We start from the raw sequence: 16,664 nt of genomic DNA, 5'->3' as shown, positions 1-16,664 counted from the left end.
ACCCAAATCTGCGAACTGGAAGGTCATGACGTGCCTAACTTCAGGGTCAGATTGTCAGCCGTATAATCGAAGGAGATATGCTTCAGTCTATCTGTATATGTGTGGAAAATTACTATGTTTATCAATTTCTTAGCCAATCAGAATCATTCAACCTGTGAGCAATGACGTAGCTTAGACCTTGGAAATGGTGTAACTGCTGTGATCTTTGTAACTGTAAGGGGGGCGGCCTACGAACTCCTGTGTGAGTCTTGAAGCTGACTTCTGCTGATGAAACTGCAAATTATTTTCAGTAAAACTTTTCTTCAATTTTTTATAATTCTGACTCCGGGTCTTCTTTCAAACATCTGGTCCTTGGGTCCTAAACTGTTAACCCCTAACAGGATAGTTCACCCAAAAATAATTACTCACCCTCATGTTGTTCCAACCCCGTAAGACCTTACTTTTGATGATATTTTTGATGAAATCTTAGAGTTGTTTAACTCCTCCATAGGATTCTCAGTGATTGAAACTTGCTGGCCCAGAAAATGTATTAAAGACATCGTTAATATAGTCCAAGTGACTACAGTGGCTCAATCTTATGTATATCAAGCGACGAGAATACTTTTTGTGCGCAAAAACAAACAAAAATAACGACTTTATTCAACTTTTCATTTCCTTCTCTCTGGGCCTCGGATCTTTTTGCGTATTGTTTTTGCGCAGCGCGTCTGTGTTGTACGTCACCACGTATCACACATGACCAGCGTCGGCCAATAGTGAGCCTACGTGGTATTATTATTTTACTTCCATACTCTTCAAGAGAGGCAAAAGTGGAATGACAAGAAGAGTTTGAAGGCTGGAGATATTGTGGTCATCATGGATGCTTTGGCTCCTCGTGGTTCTTGGCCACTCGCAAGTGTACTTGAAGTTTTTCCTGATAAGCAGGGCCAAGTACGTTCTGTGAAGTTGCAGACAAAATCTAATGTCATTGAAAGACCTGTGACCAAACTTTGTTTAGTGTATGGGGTATAACTGTGAAGGTATCATCTTGATTATCTCATGGTATTTTGTAACTTTTTGGTTCCTTTTGTTTCATATGTTTGCAGACATCCCAACCTGCACAAAGTCATTTCCGGGAGTCAAGAAATCTCCAACGGGGGGGGGGGTTATGTATTCGGTTCGAGAAATCTCCAACGGGGGGGGGGAGGGGGGGCAGGGGGGATTCGGTTCTGATTAGTTCGGTTCGAGAAATCTCCAACGGGGGGGGGGGGGGGTTCTGATTAATTCGGTTCGAAAGTAGAGATAAAATCCCGAGGCACACACGCACACTAGCGCACACACGCAAGGTCTCTCGCTCCCTCTCTCTGCCGTGCGCGCGCTACGCTTGCGCGCTCTTGCTTCCGGGAGATTTTAACTGATTTGCGGGCATCAGGGAGCCGCTATCAATATGCGGGAGACTCCCGGAACTTCCGGGAGACTTGGGATGTCTGTGTTTGAGTTGTTGTGCCTGCTGGCCATCAACAATTAGGGGCCGGTGTGTAAGAGCTAAATGCTGCTTTGTATTCAGGTTGTAATTTCTTTTGTCTAGCACTGGGTGGCGCATGTCTGTAAATTGGCCTCAGGTATAAAGGTTTTTGACCACTTGGGCACGGCGCCTTGTATTGTTAGGCTGATGGGAACTGCTATGGGCAATGTGCTGGAATATTGGAATAAATGTACCACTTTGGATTTCAACGTCAACATTTGTCTACATGCGTTTGTTTAGGGCAATCAAGTGAGCGTAGCACTCGTAACATCTAGCGTGTCAGCCAGGCCTTCCCCAGGCTCTGTGATGGATTATCACGATTAATACCGTTCCCAATTATCCTACATCCTCCCTAGGATATATATATATATATATAGATATATATATATAGATATATATATATAGATAGATAGATAGATAGATAGATAGATAATCTTGCGGTAACTAAAGAGCCTTTCCTTTAGTCGTGTACTCAAGAGTTAGGTGATCAGTCTATACAAATTCGTATTCTATTATAACAATAATAGATCTCCCCTTTGTATTATAAGTTGCCTTTTGTGGTACTCTTAAACCTTGATCGCAATACAACAATATTTTTATATGCTGCCTCTTTGGCTAGGCTAAATGATCAATCAAATCTCATAATGACTATTCTTTTATTAAAAGAATGCTCACCCTCTGGTGTCGTTTTCTCCAGGAAGGATCCAGGTCGAAGAATATGACTCGTACTCAAAAATCCAAGGTCCAGTCAGATGATTACAATAAATGTTTTAACAAAATTTATTAAAAAGAATCAAATGAAAGGAATACTTGTTACAGATTTATAAATGAGTACTAACTAACAGATAGATAATAGCTAGGCTTAAAGCTTCTTGCATCTGATAAATGCTGGCGTATCAGCCGTTGGTTGCAAGGAAGAGCGATACGTCCTCATCAGTCTTCTTATATAGCCTTGAATTCTTGCTGAATTCAGGTCCTGCCTTGTTACATTGTAATTAGAAGCAGCATGGCTGACATAATCATTTCAAAAAGAGGAACAGGGATGCGAGAGACACATAAGGGTATGAAAGGCACATTTGGATATGAGAGGCACATTGGGTTATGAAAGGCACAATCTCTGTTACCATAAATTATACGTTTATCTCTGTAAAGCTGCTTTGAAACAATCTACATTGTTAAAAGCACTATATAAATGAGGATGACTTGACTTGACATGGTTATGAGAGGCTCAGTAGGTTATGAAAGGCACATTAGGTTATAATAGACACAAAGCCCTTACTCAAGAGATACGCAGCCACTATTCAGCAGAGGAACTTGTAATAGTAATGTTCTTTAATCCCCCGGACAGTTCTCTGACAACAGCTGCAATATCCTGGGATGTCTGTGTCTTATGACGTTTTCGGCGCTGGCGCAGAGAAAAAGGAACTGAAAAAGCGAGAGAAGAGCCATCCTTATAGGGGCTTCCCTTCACAGCTCAGGCACCTCAGTCGTTCGGTGTTAGACCGAACTCCTTAAACAGGACAATAACAATAAGCTGTTGATAAAATGATAATTAGTTTAATTGAGTTTAATTAAGTGAAAACGAACAGAGACAGATCTCAAACAATGAACAAGTTCAAATTAATTTCAGATTCATGTCTCTCTTGAAAGTGTTTCAGCCTCTTCTTCAGCTCCCTGAACATAGAATCTTTTTCCGGTGTATTTTTCTGGTGCACTTCTTCAGAATGAGAAGGCAGAACTCTCATCTAAACTTTAAGACTTTTCCATGTGAAGCGTATTTACACTGAGGGCAGGAAACAGATTTTTTGGCTTCCGTTATTCCTTTCTCGTTCACGTCCATCAGGTCTAAAAGAAACAATAAATCAAGTGAGATTTCAAATGAGACACAAATGTGAATGAATGAGGAATCAAGAATAAACACCAACCTCTTTGTTCTTCAGTGCGTTTCATTCTGCAGATTCTGGATCACTGGCGTTCTCTCTGTCCACTCCTTCCAGATGCTTTCTGGGAGTTCTGCTAAAAAAAAAACAAGTTTCATTTCTAACAGACATGATGCGAGAGGAATTATTAATATTTCAGACTCTGAACTAGGCTATTCACATGTTTAAAAAATAGTGAGATTGGTCATGTGACTTAAAGGGCACCTGTTATGCAAAATTCACTTTTACATGGTGTTTGACGGACACTGCAGTTTTAGCGTAGACCCGCCCTGAGTGAGCTAAACACAGTCCGCCAGTGTTTCGACACCAGAGCAGCTGGAGACACAAATGTCCCCTAAGCAATTGAGGTGTTTTGTTGTTGGATGTCCAAAAGGAAGAGCCAGCCACCAGCGAGTGAAAAGTTGCAAAAGCTGCCACAATCACTTTGAGCGTGGAGGGGGAGCACCCAGTGTCCAACAGCTCTTCACAACTATGGGGGGGTCGAGGTTCCGAGCTAGACACCAGCTAGAGAACACTGACCATTTGTGGTGGTAGAGGCGCCTAGAGGACGAATCTCTAACCTCCAATGGTATTCAGGACACCTTCTGGGGGGTCCTGGGTTACCCGTTAAGAGGCTATGCATGAAGGGTCCACAAGTCAGGATGGGGGTGCCAGATCGTCCTGTTTGGAGGTCGATCCTCAGCGGAATCGGCCACGGAGTTGTCATGGACAGCTGCATCAACTCTGGGAACCAAATCTGGGTTCTTCAGAGGGGGGCTACAAGAAGGACTACGCACTCTGTGTTCCTGATCCGTTCAATGAATTGAGGGAGCATTGAGACCGGAGGGAATGGATAAAGGGGGAGGCTGGGCCACTCGTGGGCCAGCGCGTCCCTTTTCTTTGAAAAGAAGGTTGGGCAATGAGAGTTATCTTCTGAGGCGAAGAGGTCTACCTCTGCCTTGCCGAAGACTTCCCATAACAAAAGAACCATCCGGGTGTGGAGAGACCATTTCTCTGGGGGAACGTTGCCCTGAGATAACATGTCTGCCCCCACGTTCACCGTGCCTGGTACGTGAGCTGCCCTGAGTGAGCGTAAGTTGGCGTGAGCCCATAGCAGTAGCTGTTTGGCTGTTATGAACAGGTTGCGAGACCTGAGACCGCCATGGCGATTTATGTAGCGGATACCAGCTGGTGACCTTCCAGGGGGCCAGAGCTCTGGTACAGCGCTGGTTTACCCTGATATTTACAAGGCTTGAACGCCTCGTAAGGGGGCGCAGCATATGCAGTAGGCCTAGCTGGAGTACTGACGATGCTGAAGCCATAAGGCCCAAAACCCTTCGAAACTGAGGGGTACACGGGAGCCCAGTTTGAACAACGCGGCGAGCCGCCGAATTGACAGAGCCCGGCCCAGCATGGGCCATGCTCTCATGTGAACAAGTTGAGAACTGCTCCCAGGAATGTGATCCGTTGGCTGGGGGACAGCACACTCTTGCCAAAGTTTACCCTGAACCCGAGGCTTTTGAGATGGCCAAGGAGCCAGGCCCTGTGAGTATGGGACTCCAGAGTCAGTATGAGCCAGTCGTCGAGGTAGTTCAGAATACGCATTGACCGCTGTCTCAGGGGGGAGAGAGCCGTATCTATGCACTTCATGGTTGTATGAGGCGCTGGAGCCAGACCAAATGGTAGGACAGTGTATTGATATGTCTGCCCCTCAAAGACGAATCTCAAGAATGGCCTGTGATGGGGGTTCACTTAGGTGTGAAAGTAAGCGTCTTTTAGATCTACTGAGAAGAACCAGTCTCCTGGGCGGATCTGCACCAGGATGTGATGGTCGTAAGCATCCTAAATGGCCGTACCATGGGGGCCATGTTCAGGTGTCTGAGATATAAAATGGGTCTCAGGCCGCAGTCTTTCTTCAGAACGTAACATCTGTAGAAGCCCGACTCGCTTTATGATGCGGGAACTATCTCGATAGCCCCTTTTGCCAGCAGATTCGATACTTCGGAGTGAAGGACATGAGCCATAGTGCTCCCTACCGAAGTGTAAGTTATAGTGCAAAAGAGCGGAGGCCTGCGGGTGTATTGAAGCAAGTAACCGTTCATTATGATATTCATCACCCAATCTGACACTTCGGGGATGGCATGCCAAGCAGAGCCCGATAAGCCAGCGGCTGGATCATATCTGAAGGCGAAGCGCCCAGACTCGAGGGCTCGACCTGACAGAGGTTTATGTGAGGAAATTTGCTCAATTCTTGCTTTGTGTGGGTCGCTGTTAAAACAGTGTTTGGGTGCAGGGATGCGTGACAAATGACGGGCCCATGTTGTGCATTTAGCACTACTCCAACTGCCTGAACTGATGAGGGGGCTGTGAGAGACACTCAAGCGATCTTCAGGTGTGGTACGGCCGAAGCGGGACATGAACCCCTCTTTTCCCCGGCTAGGACGGCTTCTTAGGCTCGTAGTCCAGTGTGAGCTTTGGACGAGGACCTTGGCGCTTGGGGAGTGGGTAGTGCTTTGCTGGCTTGTAGCGCGGGCCGGTCTCAGCCGCTGGGCGGGGCTGGAAAACCTGTGGTGCTGGTTTCTCTGGCTGCGGCGCACTCTAAGGGCACTGTGAAGCCGAACTGGAGCTCTTCGATAGGAAGTGCTTCATTGCATTGGAAGCTTTCTGAGCCTCTGTGAAACGCTCTGCAAAGCCTCTGTCGGAAGGGCCAAAGAAACCTGTCGTGGAGACCATTGAGTCGAGGAAGGCGGTCCTGTCGAGTCCCAGTTCGTCGACAGCATGAGTGACAACGCGGAGAAGCTCAGCGTTAATACTTGCTCTGGTGCCGATTCTTTCGGTCTGAGAAGGAGGGCGGGGTCCACGGAGCCCGACCAATCCTCACACTCAGACGCCGTCACCAACTGCGTCATCCAGGTCCTCTGCAGATCCACCGAGTACAGCCGCTTGGAGAGAGGGGCATTGGTCACTCTTTGTGAATAATACAGGAGAAGTATAAGAAGGTGAAGGCGAGGCATGCGGGGAGGGACCCGGTGTGCAGGCGCTCAGATCACCGCGCTCGTGGATCCTCTGCTTGCGCCGATTCCTACGGGGCTCTATGGGCGGAAGATGGGTGGGCCCGCTCTCTGAAGTAGTTAGAGCGAGCATGAATCGAAGCGCCGATACGTGCATGCTGTCGCATGAAAGGCAGCTGCCTTTAGTGAGTGCTGCCTCGGCGTGCTCAGGACCGAGGTGGACAGCACACTGGGTATGACCGTCCAACCCATGAAGGGGAATCCTGCAGAATTCTCAGATGGGGAGTGGTATTTGAAACAACGCGTTCTGCTCTTTTAGATAGAAAGCTTGTAAAGGATATCTCGTCGGATGTCACAGGGAAACGATCAGCTTGGGCGAGGAATGACGGCGCTGAAGCTGGTCCACTGAAGGGGTGCTCGACGGCGAGAAGGCTTAGAAAGACTCGAGAAAGACGAGGTGAGATACAGAGCTCGAACTGAAGGAGATTAAATCTGTCATATGGCGAGTTTTCTCTGAATTTATACTCTTCAACCATGCCTATTTTGGCGCTCCGATTGGACCGCTCATCTCTGCAACTCGCCATAGGTTTGTGCAGTTGCTGCAGCACAGCCAATCAGCTTGCTAGCGCTCGAGCTATGATGCTCTAGCTGTGCAGCTGCAATGCGTTTTAAAATAAAGGCTTCAATAATTCTCGAGAAATGAGATTCCCATAGCGTTTGCAATGCAGTACGGGTGAACTATCCTTTTAAACCCTTGGGGTCGGCAATCATGCCGGCGTGATCTGCTCTTTTTTTCATATCAGTGTAAAAGAGATTTAAAATACTCTGTTGATTTGGATTTTACATACTTGTGTTGTACATCATTCAAAACTGTTAAATGTCTTCTTTTATTTGTGTGCACTCATAATAAAAACAAAATGTGTTTTTCGTAAAACAAAGAAATTAAACATGATGCGCATTCTGCCGTCTCTCTCAATGTGAAACTCATTATGAAACGCGACATCACATGACCTGTAACTCAGTGAATGTTTGTCACACAGACTTGAAACGCATGTCTATACAACGCTTGGAGTCTCTATTTTTAAAGTATGTAAATTATATAAAAAATAAATATTCTCTGTTTAAGCAATCCATATGAAATCAGCGGCATGTAGTTTCTCAAACGCGTCCTCATTAACTCCATTGTGACCACGCCCACGCGCGCATGAGCGATTGACATGCTAATGATCCACGCGGAGAAACGCAGACCTGTACACACCCTCATTACCTCGAAACAAAGAATTAGAGACTTAGGTAACTTACTCCTCTGCTTTTTATAATTCTCGAGAAAGGAGTTTCCCATAGCGTTTGCAACGCAGTACGAGAGAACCTTTCTTGTAAGGCACATGTGTCAAACTCAAGGCCCGCGGGCCAAATCCGGCCCGCCACATTATTTTATATGGCCCGCGAGAGCATATGGGTGTCTTAAAATTAGGGATGCAACGAAATTTAGGCTGCCGGAAATTTTCGGCCGAAAATAACATTTTCGTTTTTTGGCTGAAAGATACTAAAAAGCCGCCGCGGCCCTCCGTGTTCGGCGATGGTGTGACTCTGGCTCAGCGTGTTTTATGACTTTGCGTGCGAGTCCGCTTCCGAAGATGCATAACTTCTAAGCGCGTTCCGCTGTGTGTGTGCGCTGTGCTCTCCGCTCCAGGTTCACAGCGCGTTCTGCTCAATGTTCCGCAAGCAACGTCCTCCGTGTGTGTGTGTGTGTGTGTGTGTGTGTTGCGAGCTCTGCTCACGCTCACCGGAAAGGCAAAGTCCGCTAAAAAAAACGTGCCAACATGAAATTTATCTGGACTTGTTTCTTTTTGCAATAGCACTACTGTGCTGTAATGGTGTGTATATCCGTGCTGGGCAACACTGGTAAAATTACACGAATCACGATCCTCTCGTTCTCCCTGCTCTGCTCATGCTCTGATAAAATATCTTTGTAGGACTATACTTTATTTTGACAATTGGTCAAAAAATAAATCTGTTAAATCTGATTCTTCTGCATAGAACTGATTGAAGAATAATATATTGATATTTTATATTATTTTAATATAATAATATATTTATTTAAATATATTAAATATATTACATAATATTTCATATAATATGTACCAGTATTATTCACCATTTGTATCACTCCGCTTGTCTGTGTTTGTGCCACTTGCATCATTAAGCCAGTAGGTGGCGACAAGTGACTGTCTTTATGAGTGAACAATTGAACTTTAAACTGATTAGTGCCAAAAACATTGATTAACTGAAAGAAACAAGTAGCTGAAACCAATCTATAATGGTAATATAAAATGCAAATTTGCCTCTGGACACAAAAAGATTGCACTGGGTTTTGATTGAAATGTAACATCTATGCAAAATAATCCTTGAAAGATTTCTTATTTAAGGCCATTCTTGTTTGGAATATGTGATTGTGTATTGTCAACAATAAGCAGAAACATTCTGCATTTCCATTTTGTAGTGTGGATCATTCATTGCAATATTTATCCTCATTCTCATTTTTAAGAATCTGTTATCTTGACAAATAATTTATGCTACTGCCCACTGACATGCTTTTAAAGCTATTGTTATCCAAATTTTTTGGCCTTTAAACACCTTAAAATGCACATATGTAGGTCCGAGAAATCCAAATTTTATCGGGGGAGCATGTCCCCGAACACCCCTAACTACCTCACATTTGAATGAGTGTGTCTGTGTGGTAATGTGGGCTGGTGTGGCTATAGTGCCAGGGCTGAATTTTTGAGCCAGTTTACCCCTGCATATATACAATGATACATTATTCTCTGTATCAAATCATTATTACCCAGCCCCTCATGTTTCGGGCTCATCCCCTTATGTTCTTAAAACCTAGAAACACCCCTGCAAATGCATATACAATATTTGTAACTTAAGTAACAATCAAATAAACAGACAAATTAACATTTTAAAAGTCTTACAGTTACAACCGGCCCTTTGAGGGCAGCCATAATGCTGAAGTGGCCCTCAGTGAAAATGAGTTTGACACCCCTGTTGTAAGGGAACATGGGCTAATTTTTAATTTTTGGGTGAACTATCCCTTTAAAATGCTTTCTCAATGGATCTGCCAGCTCTGTGTAGTAATGTTGTTGCGTGATCGAGATCGGCTCACGAGTAAACTGCTGTCTAGTATTGCTCCGAGCGGATAAACTGTTTGCGCTGCACAGCTCAAACGAGTAGCTTGGTTTCATTCTGCTTTCGTTTGCTGTGTGATGTTTCTCGTATGCAGCAGAAATGGCAGCTCTCTTTTAAAAAAGGTCGCAAAATGTGACTATTTAGTCTTAGTCTAGAGCCCTGTATAGTGCTGTATTTATGCTTTACATGAGCGCCACCTACTGTCAGAGAGCGAATTTTTTTTTTTTTTTCATTGATCTGAACTGACAAATTAGACATTCATGTTGGTTCAACACAAGTTAATAGATATCAATCAATCAACAAAGTGTCCTGTGCTCACCACACACCAGCTATAGGTGGAGAGGAGAGATTTGGCTATAGGGTGATTGTGTGCCTAACTTACACAGAAGAGACTTTGTTGCTCAGCACATGAAAATAAACTACTTACTGTGATCTCAGACTGTGATGATGTAATTTCTCTACTGCATGGATCTTCGTGTGTAGCTTTAGGTGAGTTTTGTTCGACTTCTCTCTGCTGTGGATCTTCTTATGTTTTTTCAGAGATGATGATTGACTGAATCTCTTGTCACAGTGTGAACACTTGTAAGGTTTTTCTCCAGTGTGAATCCTCTCATGTGTTTTCAGATGTGATGACTGACTGAATCTCTTGTCACAGTGTGAACACTTGTAAGCTTTTTCTCCAGTGTGAATCCTCTCATGTGTTTTCAGATCTGCTGGCTCACTGAATCTCTTGTCACAGTGTGAACACATGTAAGGTTTTTCTCCAGTGTGGATCCTCTCATGTGCTTTAAGATGTTCTGACCGACTGAATCTCTTGTCACAGTGTGAACACTTGAAAGGTTTTTCTCCAGTGTGGATCCTCTCATGTCTTTGCAGAACTACTGACTGACTGAAACTCTTGTCACAGTGTGAACACTTGTAAGGTTTTTCTCCAGTGTGAATTCTCTCATGTGATCTCAGAGTTGCTGACTGACTGAATCTCTTGTCACAGTGTGAACACATGTAAGGTTTTTCTCCAGTGTGGATCATCTCATGTGCTTTAAGATGTTCTGACCGACTGAATCTCTTGTCACAGTGTGAACACATGTAAGGTTTTTCTCCAGTGTGAATTCTCTGGTGCTGTTTTAAACTGTTCGCTGCTGTAAAAGTCTTCTCACACTCAAAGCACATGTACTCTCTCACACCATTGTGAGTTTTCTCATGTTCATGTAAATATTGCAGCCGTGAAAAACTCTTTCCACACACAGAACATGAATGTGGCTTCTCCTTCGTATGAATTCTCATGTGTACCTTCAAGACTGATGCATGACGAAAAGTTTTGCCGCATTGATCACATGAGAACGTCTTCTCTCCGGTGTGAACTCTGATGTGACTTTTAAGATGATGTTTATTTGAGAAATGCTTCCCACATTGATCACATGAGAACGGCTTCTCTCCAGTGTGGATCCTCATATGTTGATTACGATTTGTTATTTGTGTGAAACTCTTTCCACATTGATCACATGAGAACGGCTTCTCTCCAGTGTGGATCCTCATGTGAATCTCAAGACCTCGTTTGGTTGTGAGACTCTTTCCACACTGAGTGCAGGTCAAAGATTTCTTGGCTCTTCTTTTCTTTAAAAATGTATTTTTAGTCTTTGAGCGACTCAAAGGTTTTCCTCCAGGTTGGACATGATGTTCCTCCTCCACTTCACTCAGTTCTTCACTCTCCTCCTCCACTTCACTCAGTTCTTCACTCTCCTCGCTCTCTTCCATCAGGTCTGACATGAAAGAAAAAATATTCAATTTAATTTTCAGTACATCAAAATAACTCAAAGAGAGAAATATTAAGTCAAAGGACATGAAAGTGAGCCCTGATGTAATGGTAGAAAGTAGACAACTGCTCTAAAATATTATGATAATTTGATGCCTTTCTTCCAGTTACTATTTTTTAAAAATTATAGGCACAAATCCCTTTCTTCTTTAGCAAGAACTATTAAATATGTTTGATCAATGACACAATTATCGAAAATATTAACATTAAAATATGCAATTCTGCCATATTTTGACACCAACTTTGAGATTGATATTATATTTTACTAAAAACGCAATTATTAATGGCCGTTCACACTAGACCTTTCCTTGCACTGACTTCCATTCATGCGCATGTGAAAGTGGGACACCAGAAACACAAGCTAAAGTGAATTACACTGTGAAAAATAACACAAGCGTTTAGCATTCAGGTGGAGTGGATTAGTTTTATATTATTATTATTATTATTATTAGGCTATTTGTTATATGTTGAACTTGTGTTTGTAAAAAAGCTGCAGCAGAATGTGACGTCATTTCACAACCGTTGCAGTGTCTGTAGAAACTTCACAAGCTCAAAGTGTAGAGTAGTCATAACTTTAACTGGCTTTAAATCAGGGCTCGAGACTAATGGCGTCCTATCGTCCTGGGGACGATAGAAAATGTGTTTAGGGCGAACAGAAATATTCTCCAGGACGCTTACAGGACGAAAGACATTTTTGTATGTGTGTTCATTTATTACTAGCCTATTAGGGTAACTTGCTTAGAAAATGGAAAATTTAACCAACCAAGCGCTGCCGCTGACTACAACAGAGCGCGTCTTCTCATGCTGTTCCTATAGTTACTATCACTGACCGGCTACTCACCCGGAGACTTGTTTCGTGGTACTTTTATCACATGGCTTAATGACATCGCAAATATGTTGCGTTGGTTAAACGGTAAGGAAGAGGTCAAACATATTGAGCACTAGTGTTAATTTCATCAGACGAGACGAAATATGTTCGTCAACGCCCTTTTTTTTCATGACTAAGACGAGACGATGGCAAGACTGCACCACTGTCCAAAAACGCTGACTAAGACTAAATTAACATGCATTATTGTTGACGAAAAAAGACGAGACGAAAATGTTCTGCATAAAATGAAAACCAAGATAAAATCTCTCTTCATTTTCGTCTTTTTCATCAGCTGTTAACCCCCTGAGATCGACAGTATCGCCGGCGATACCAGCTCGCTTTTTTTTTATCAGTGTAAAAGAAACTCATAAATACTCTGTTGACTTTGATTTTCCATAGGAGTTTCTACATCAATCGATTCTGTTGTGTCCACTTACAATCAAATCAAAACATTGTGCTTTTGTAAAATAAAGAAAATAAACAGGGTGTACGTTCTGCCTCTCTGTCGCGGTGAACTTTTTTTTCTTGAGCACGTCTATAAACTGAATCAAAACTCAGCGAATACTTGTCACACATTTATGAGCCATATACCTTTATAAACATTTAAGTGTGTACTTTTAAATGATCGGATTCAAAACGAAAACAAACATTCTCTGTTTAAGTAATTTGTATAAAACCAACAAGATGTCCAGCTTCTCAAACGCTTGCTCATTACAGTTAATTTGGCCACGCCCACTCGCGCAAAAGATATTCACATGCAAATCTCCACATGGTACGCGATCGCGCTCATTACCTCAACAACAAAACACTTCACTTCACTTTTCGTCGAGTTTGAAAGACGTGCCTGAGCTTACATTGGATTTAGGCTACCTCAGAAGAAGAAGAACGCGATTTGAAGACAAAGATTTAAGGTAAGAAATTCTTACATATTAGTTTGCTATTGTTGCATAAATGTCACGTTGCAGTTGAACTGTTGCTAGATATATGGGGAATCTTATAATATTTAGACCCGTGTTTACTGTTACTGTGTTTGTGGATATCTGCTCAAACGTAGATATGTATATGGTAACCATAATGTTTTATATTTGAGCGCGAGCGCGTTTGAATGTACTGTATCATATTTTGGATGAAAGCAAAACGCACCAAACGGCTTCATGTTTTTATTATTATCTCATTTCATATCATCATAACGGATGGAGTGGCTCAGTCAGTGTCACACCTGAATGAATGGCTCATTATGCAGAGTCATTATGCAGAGTGGGTGGGACATTGTATTCTCAGGTGTAAACCACTCCTCATTCACGCCCCCCTCGCATATTGGCTTTCCAAACAAAACCTGTTTTACATCAATTTAAATCAATGTATTGTTTTATGTGAACGATAAAGCAAGACTATTTTCACATAATTTTGAAGCCAAAACTCGAAGGAACAACATCCATTAGTCAAAAGTCTTATTGACACATATTTATTATGAGTTTTGTGGTCTTATTTCAGCAACTTTCATTTTTATTTTTTTTTCAATAACCACGCATAAACATTATTCTCTTAAAAATTAAAAAAATATACATGCATGGTGATCACATATTTTGGTAGCCTGTTTGTGCTATATAGAGTGAATTTACACCTTTGCCATTAACGTGTTTATAAATAACTGAAAAAAGCACAAATGTCAGAGCATGTCAGAACACCTCCAGGGCCCAGAAAACCGCTCAGACTCCAGAGGGTTAACGTTAAACCTTTAAAATATTCAGAATGAGTTCGGATCCCCTTTATTACATTTCTACCTACAAAACAAATCAATAATTTGAGACAAAATTATGATTTAAAAGAAGTTTATTGATTTAAAAACGGTTGTATTGCTTCCGCTAAAGAAAATAGTGCGCTCCGTCTCTATGGTTAGAATCCTGTGTTCATGGCAACGCTCTGTTTTTCATGGCAACGGTGTTAGCAGCGGTCTGTTATCAAGAAATAAAATAGTGTGTGCGTAGAAAGAATTCGCCCACACGCCGCTCAAAAAACAAACAATAAAAACAACAACAAAAAATGTTGAGCGGAAGTCCACCGTCTAGACAGGCTTTTTGTGTTAAATTATATTTCCTGTCGCTGTGCAGGCTCTTTTATTGTACATGACAGCTTATGTCTCGATGACCAGTCCGTTGCATTACGATTAAAAGCAGTATCAATAAAGTAAAAAATGTGATGTGCAGTCAAGCTGGAGTCCTAAATCAGAATTTGAAAACCAGACACGTTTAACATTTGCATTCAACAAAAATCATTCAACAAAAGTGTATTTTGTCAGGTAATTATGACATTTAACCAATGTTTGAGATATGTGAAACACTTTTTTTTACTGAAATGTTTATCAGTAATAATCTCAGTAATAATGTGTTATTTTAAAAAATATATATAATTTTTTGACTAAAACTAGACAAAAATATATTGAGTTCTTTTTTGACTAAAACTAGACTAAAATTAAAAGACTTTTAGTCGACTAAAACTTGACTAAGATACCTTGAGTTTTCTTTTGACTAAAACTAGACTAAAATGACGAGACTTTTAGTTGACTAAAACTTGACTAACAAAAATAGATATGTGAATGACTAAATATGACTAAAACTAACAAGGACATTTGACACAAGACTAAGACTAAATTAAAAATAGGTGACGAAATTAACAATATTGAGCACCAAGACAGCCCTGCATCTCCTCCATCGAACCCGAGTAGGACTACAATCCCCGAGTTTGATGTGAGTACAATTTAAATAGATTTTTTAATTTGTATTACTCATTGGATTGAAACAGTCTGCTAACTGCTTGCTACTAACGTTAGCTAGCTAAAGGGCGCTATCCCGGCTATGTGAATGTGTATATTAGCTAAAGCATACATTTAGATTTCAATATATTTGTGGTCTTTTTTCTTAGTCAGTCTAATTTAGGGTGACCAGACTTTCACGTTTTGTGGGGACATTCTCAGTTATCGGTTGTGTTCATTTCGTCGACGAATAATTTATTATTTTCCTCAACAAAATTTTTTTCACAGACGAAAACGAGACGATAACTAAATAAAAACTAGTTTTGCATGACAAAAACTATGACAAAAATATATTGACATTTTCATCAACGAATAAAAACTAGACAAAAATGTTAGATAGTGACGATTTGGAAAGCGATCCAGTCAGAACTGATGTCCTATGTTTATGGTAGATGCACATTTGTACTGTAACGTGCTGATCTACCCAGCCGCACACGGGTTGACATGCGCTGCATGTCTCATAAAACATTAAAAAAAAATTAAAAGTCTGGGAGAATGAATAAAGCAGACATCTGAATTAGGGGTGTCGCAATATACCGGTATTGACGATAATCGTGATATTCAAAGCATGAAATATCGACATCGTGTTAATTTAGAGCAATACAATATACCGGTATTGGCGATATTGGCGTTTTCTAGACGCAGCGCTCGTCCTCGCCCGCGCAGCTATAGTGAAACACTCTGTCCACACCCGAAAAAAGTAAGCTGAGCTTGCCAGTATTAACAACAGAGTTCTTCGGCTTCAAAGAAAACAGCACCTTAGAGGTGGTCGCACACCAGACGAGAAGCGCAGCGCCACGTCTTTAAAATTCGAACACATTCTGTTTGAGTGTAGGCTACACACACCGGACGAGAAGCACAGCGCGGTTCTATTCGGCGTCTGTCCGCGGCGCCCAGCAACGGCTCAGGACCTTGTTCAAAATCCTGCCGCGACACAGAGCGCAGAAAAAAGTGTTCAGATCACAGACTCAGCAACTATTGTATTTAAATGTACAGTATAATCATAACATAGTACAGACATGATCTCAATTCCATAATGTCCTTAAACATAATGATATTGCTGTCCATAAACTGAGAAAGTGCGTGTCCGGTGTGCGATACCTCGAGTTGTCATAGACGCGACGCGGATATTATTTTACTAGTCATCATGGAATGGGAAACGTGACATTAACTGTTAACAGGGGGTTTCTGTGTTCATATATTTAATAAAGGGTGATTATTAAAATTAAGAACCCCATTTTCTTTACTCATCTTATTTTTGTATTTGTATTTGCACTTGATTATTTTATTCAAATCTGCTATCTGCATGACTTTATTGGTGCCAGTGCAACAACAGGTTTAAGAGCTTTTCAGTTCTTCAGGAAACATTCAGACAGTGTTTGGCTTCAGTTTGAAACCAGATAAACTTCACATGCTTGTCTTCCTTCACAAAAATTTGCCATAGATTGAGTAGGCTAAGCAAGAAGTAAAAATGCATGTGCCTTGTGTTTATCAGTATCCTTATGTTTGTTGGGTAAAAAAGAAAAACTATATAAACAAAGTAAAAAT

At 41.8% G+C, this 16,664-nt stretch overlaps 1 protein-coding gene across 1 annotated transcript in view; it reads right to left on the bottom strand.

Annotated features, from left to right (window-relative positions):
* Positions 1-2,259: 2,259 nt before the first annotated feature.
* LOC308700541 (uncharacterized protein) overlaps positions 2,260-16,664 on the bottom strand; it is a 36,853-nt gene continuing 22,448 nt past the window's right edge. The window contains exons 3-5 of the mRNA XM_081382170.1: positions 10,051-11,383; positions 3,427-3,517; positions 2,260-3,346 (exon numbers count right to left, since the gene is read on the bottom strand). Of these exons, the coding sequence (XP_081238296.1) occupies positions 3,448-3,517; positions 10,051-11,383 (1,403 nt within the window). The 3' untranslated portion in view covers positions 2,260-3,346; positions 3,427-3,447. The remainder of the gene's footprint in view (positions 3,347-3,426; positions 3,518-10,050; positions 11,384-16,664) is intronic.

The sequence above is a fragment of the Scardinius erythrophthalmus genome (assembly GCF_964197995.2).
Source record: "Scardinius erythrophthalmus genome assembly, chromosome: 1".
Lineage (NCBI taxonomy): Eukaryota > Metazoa > Chordata > Actinopteri > Cypriniformes > Leuciscidae > Scardinius > Scardinius erythrophthalmus.
This window is presented reverse-complemented; position numbering and strand designations above follow the sequence as displayed.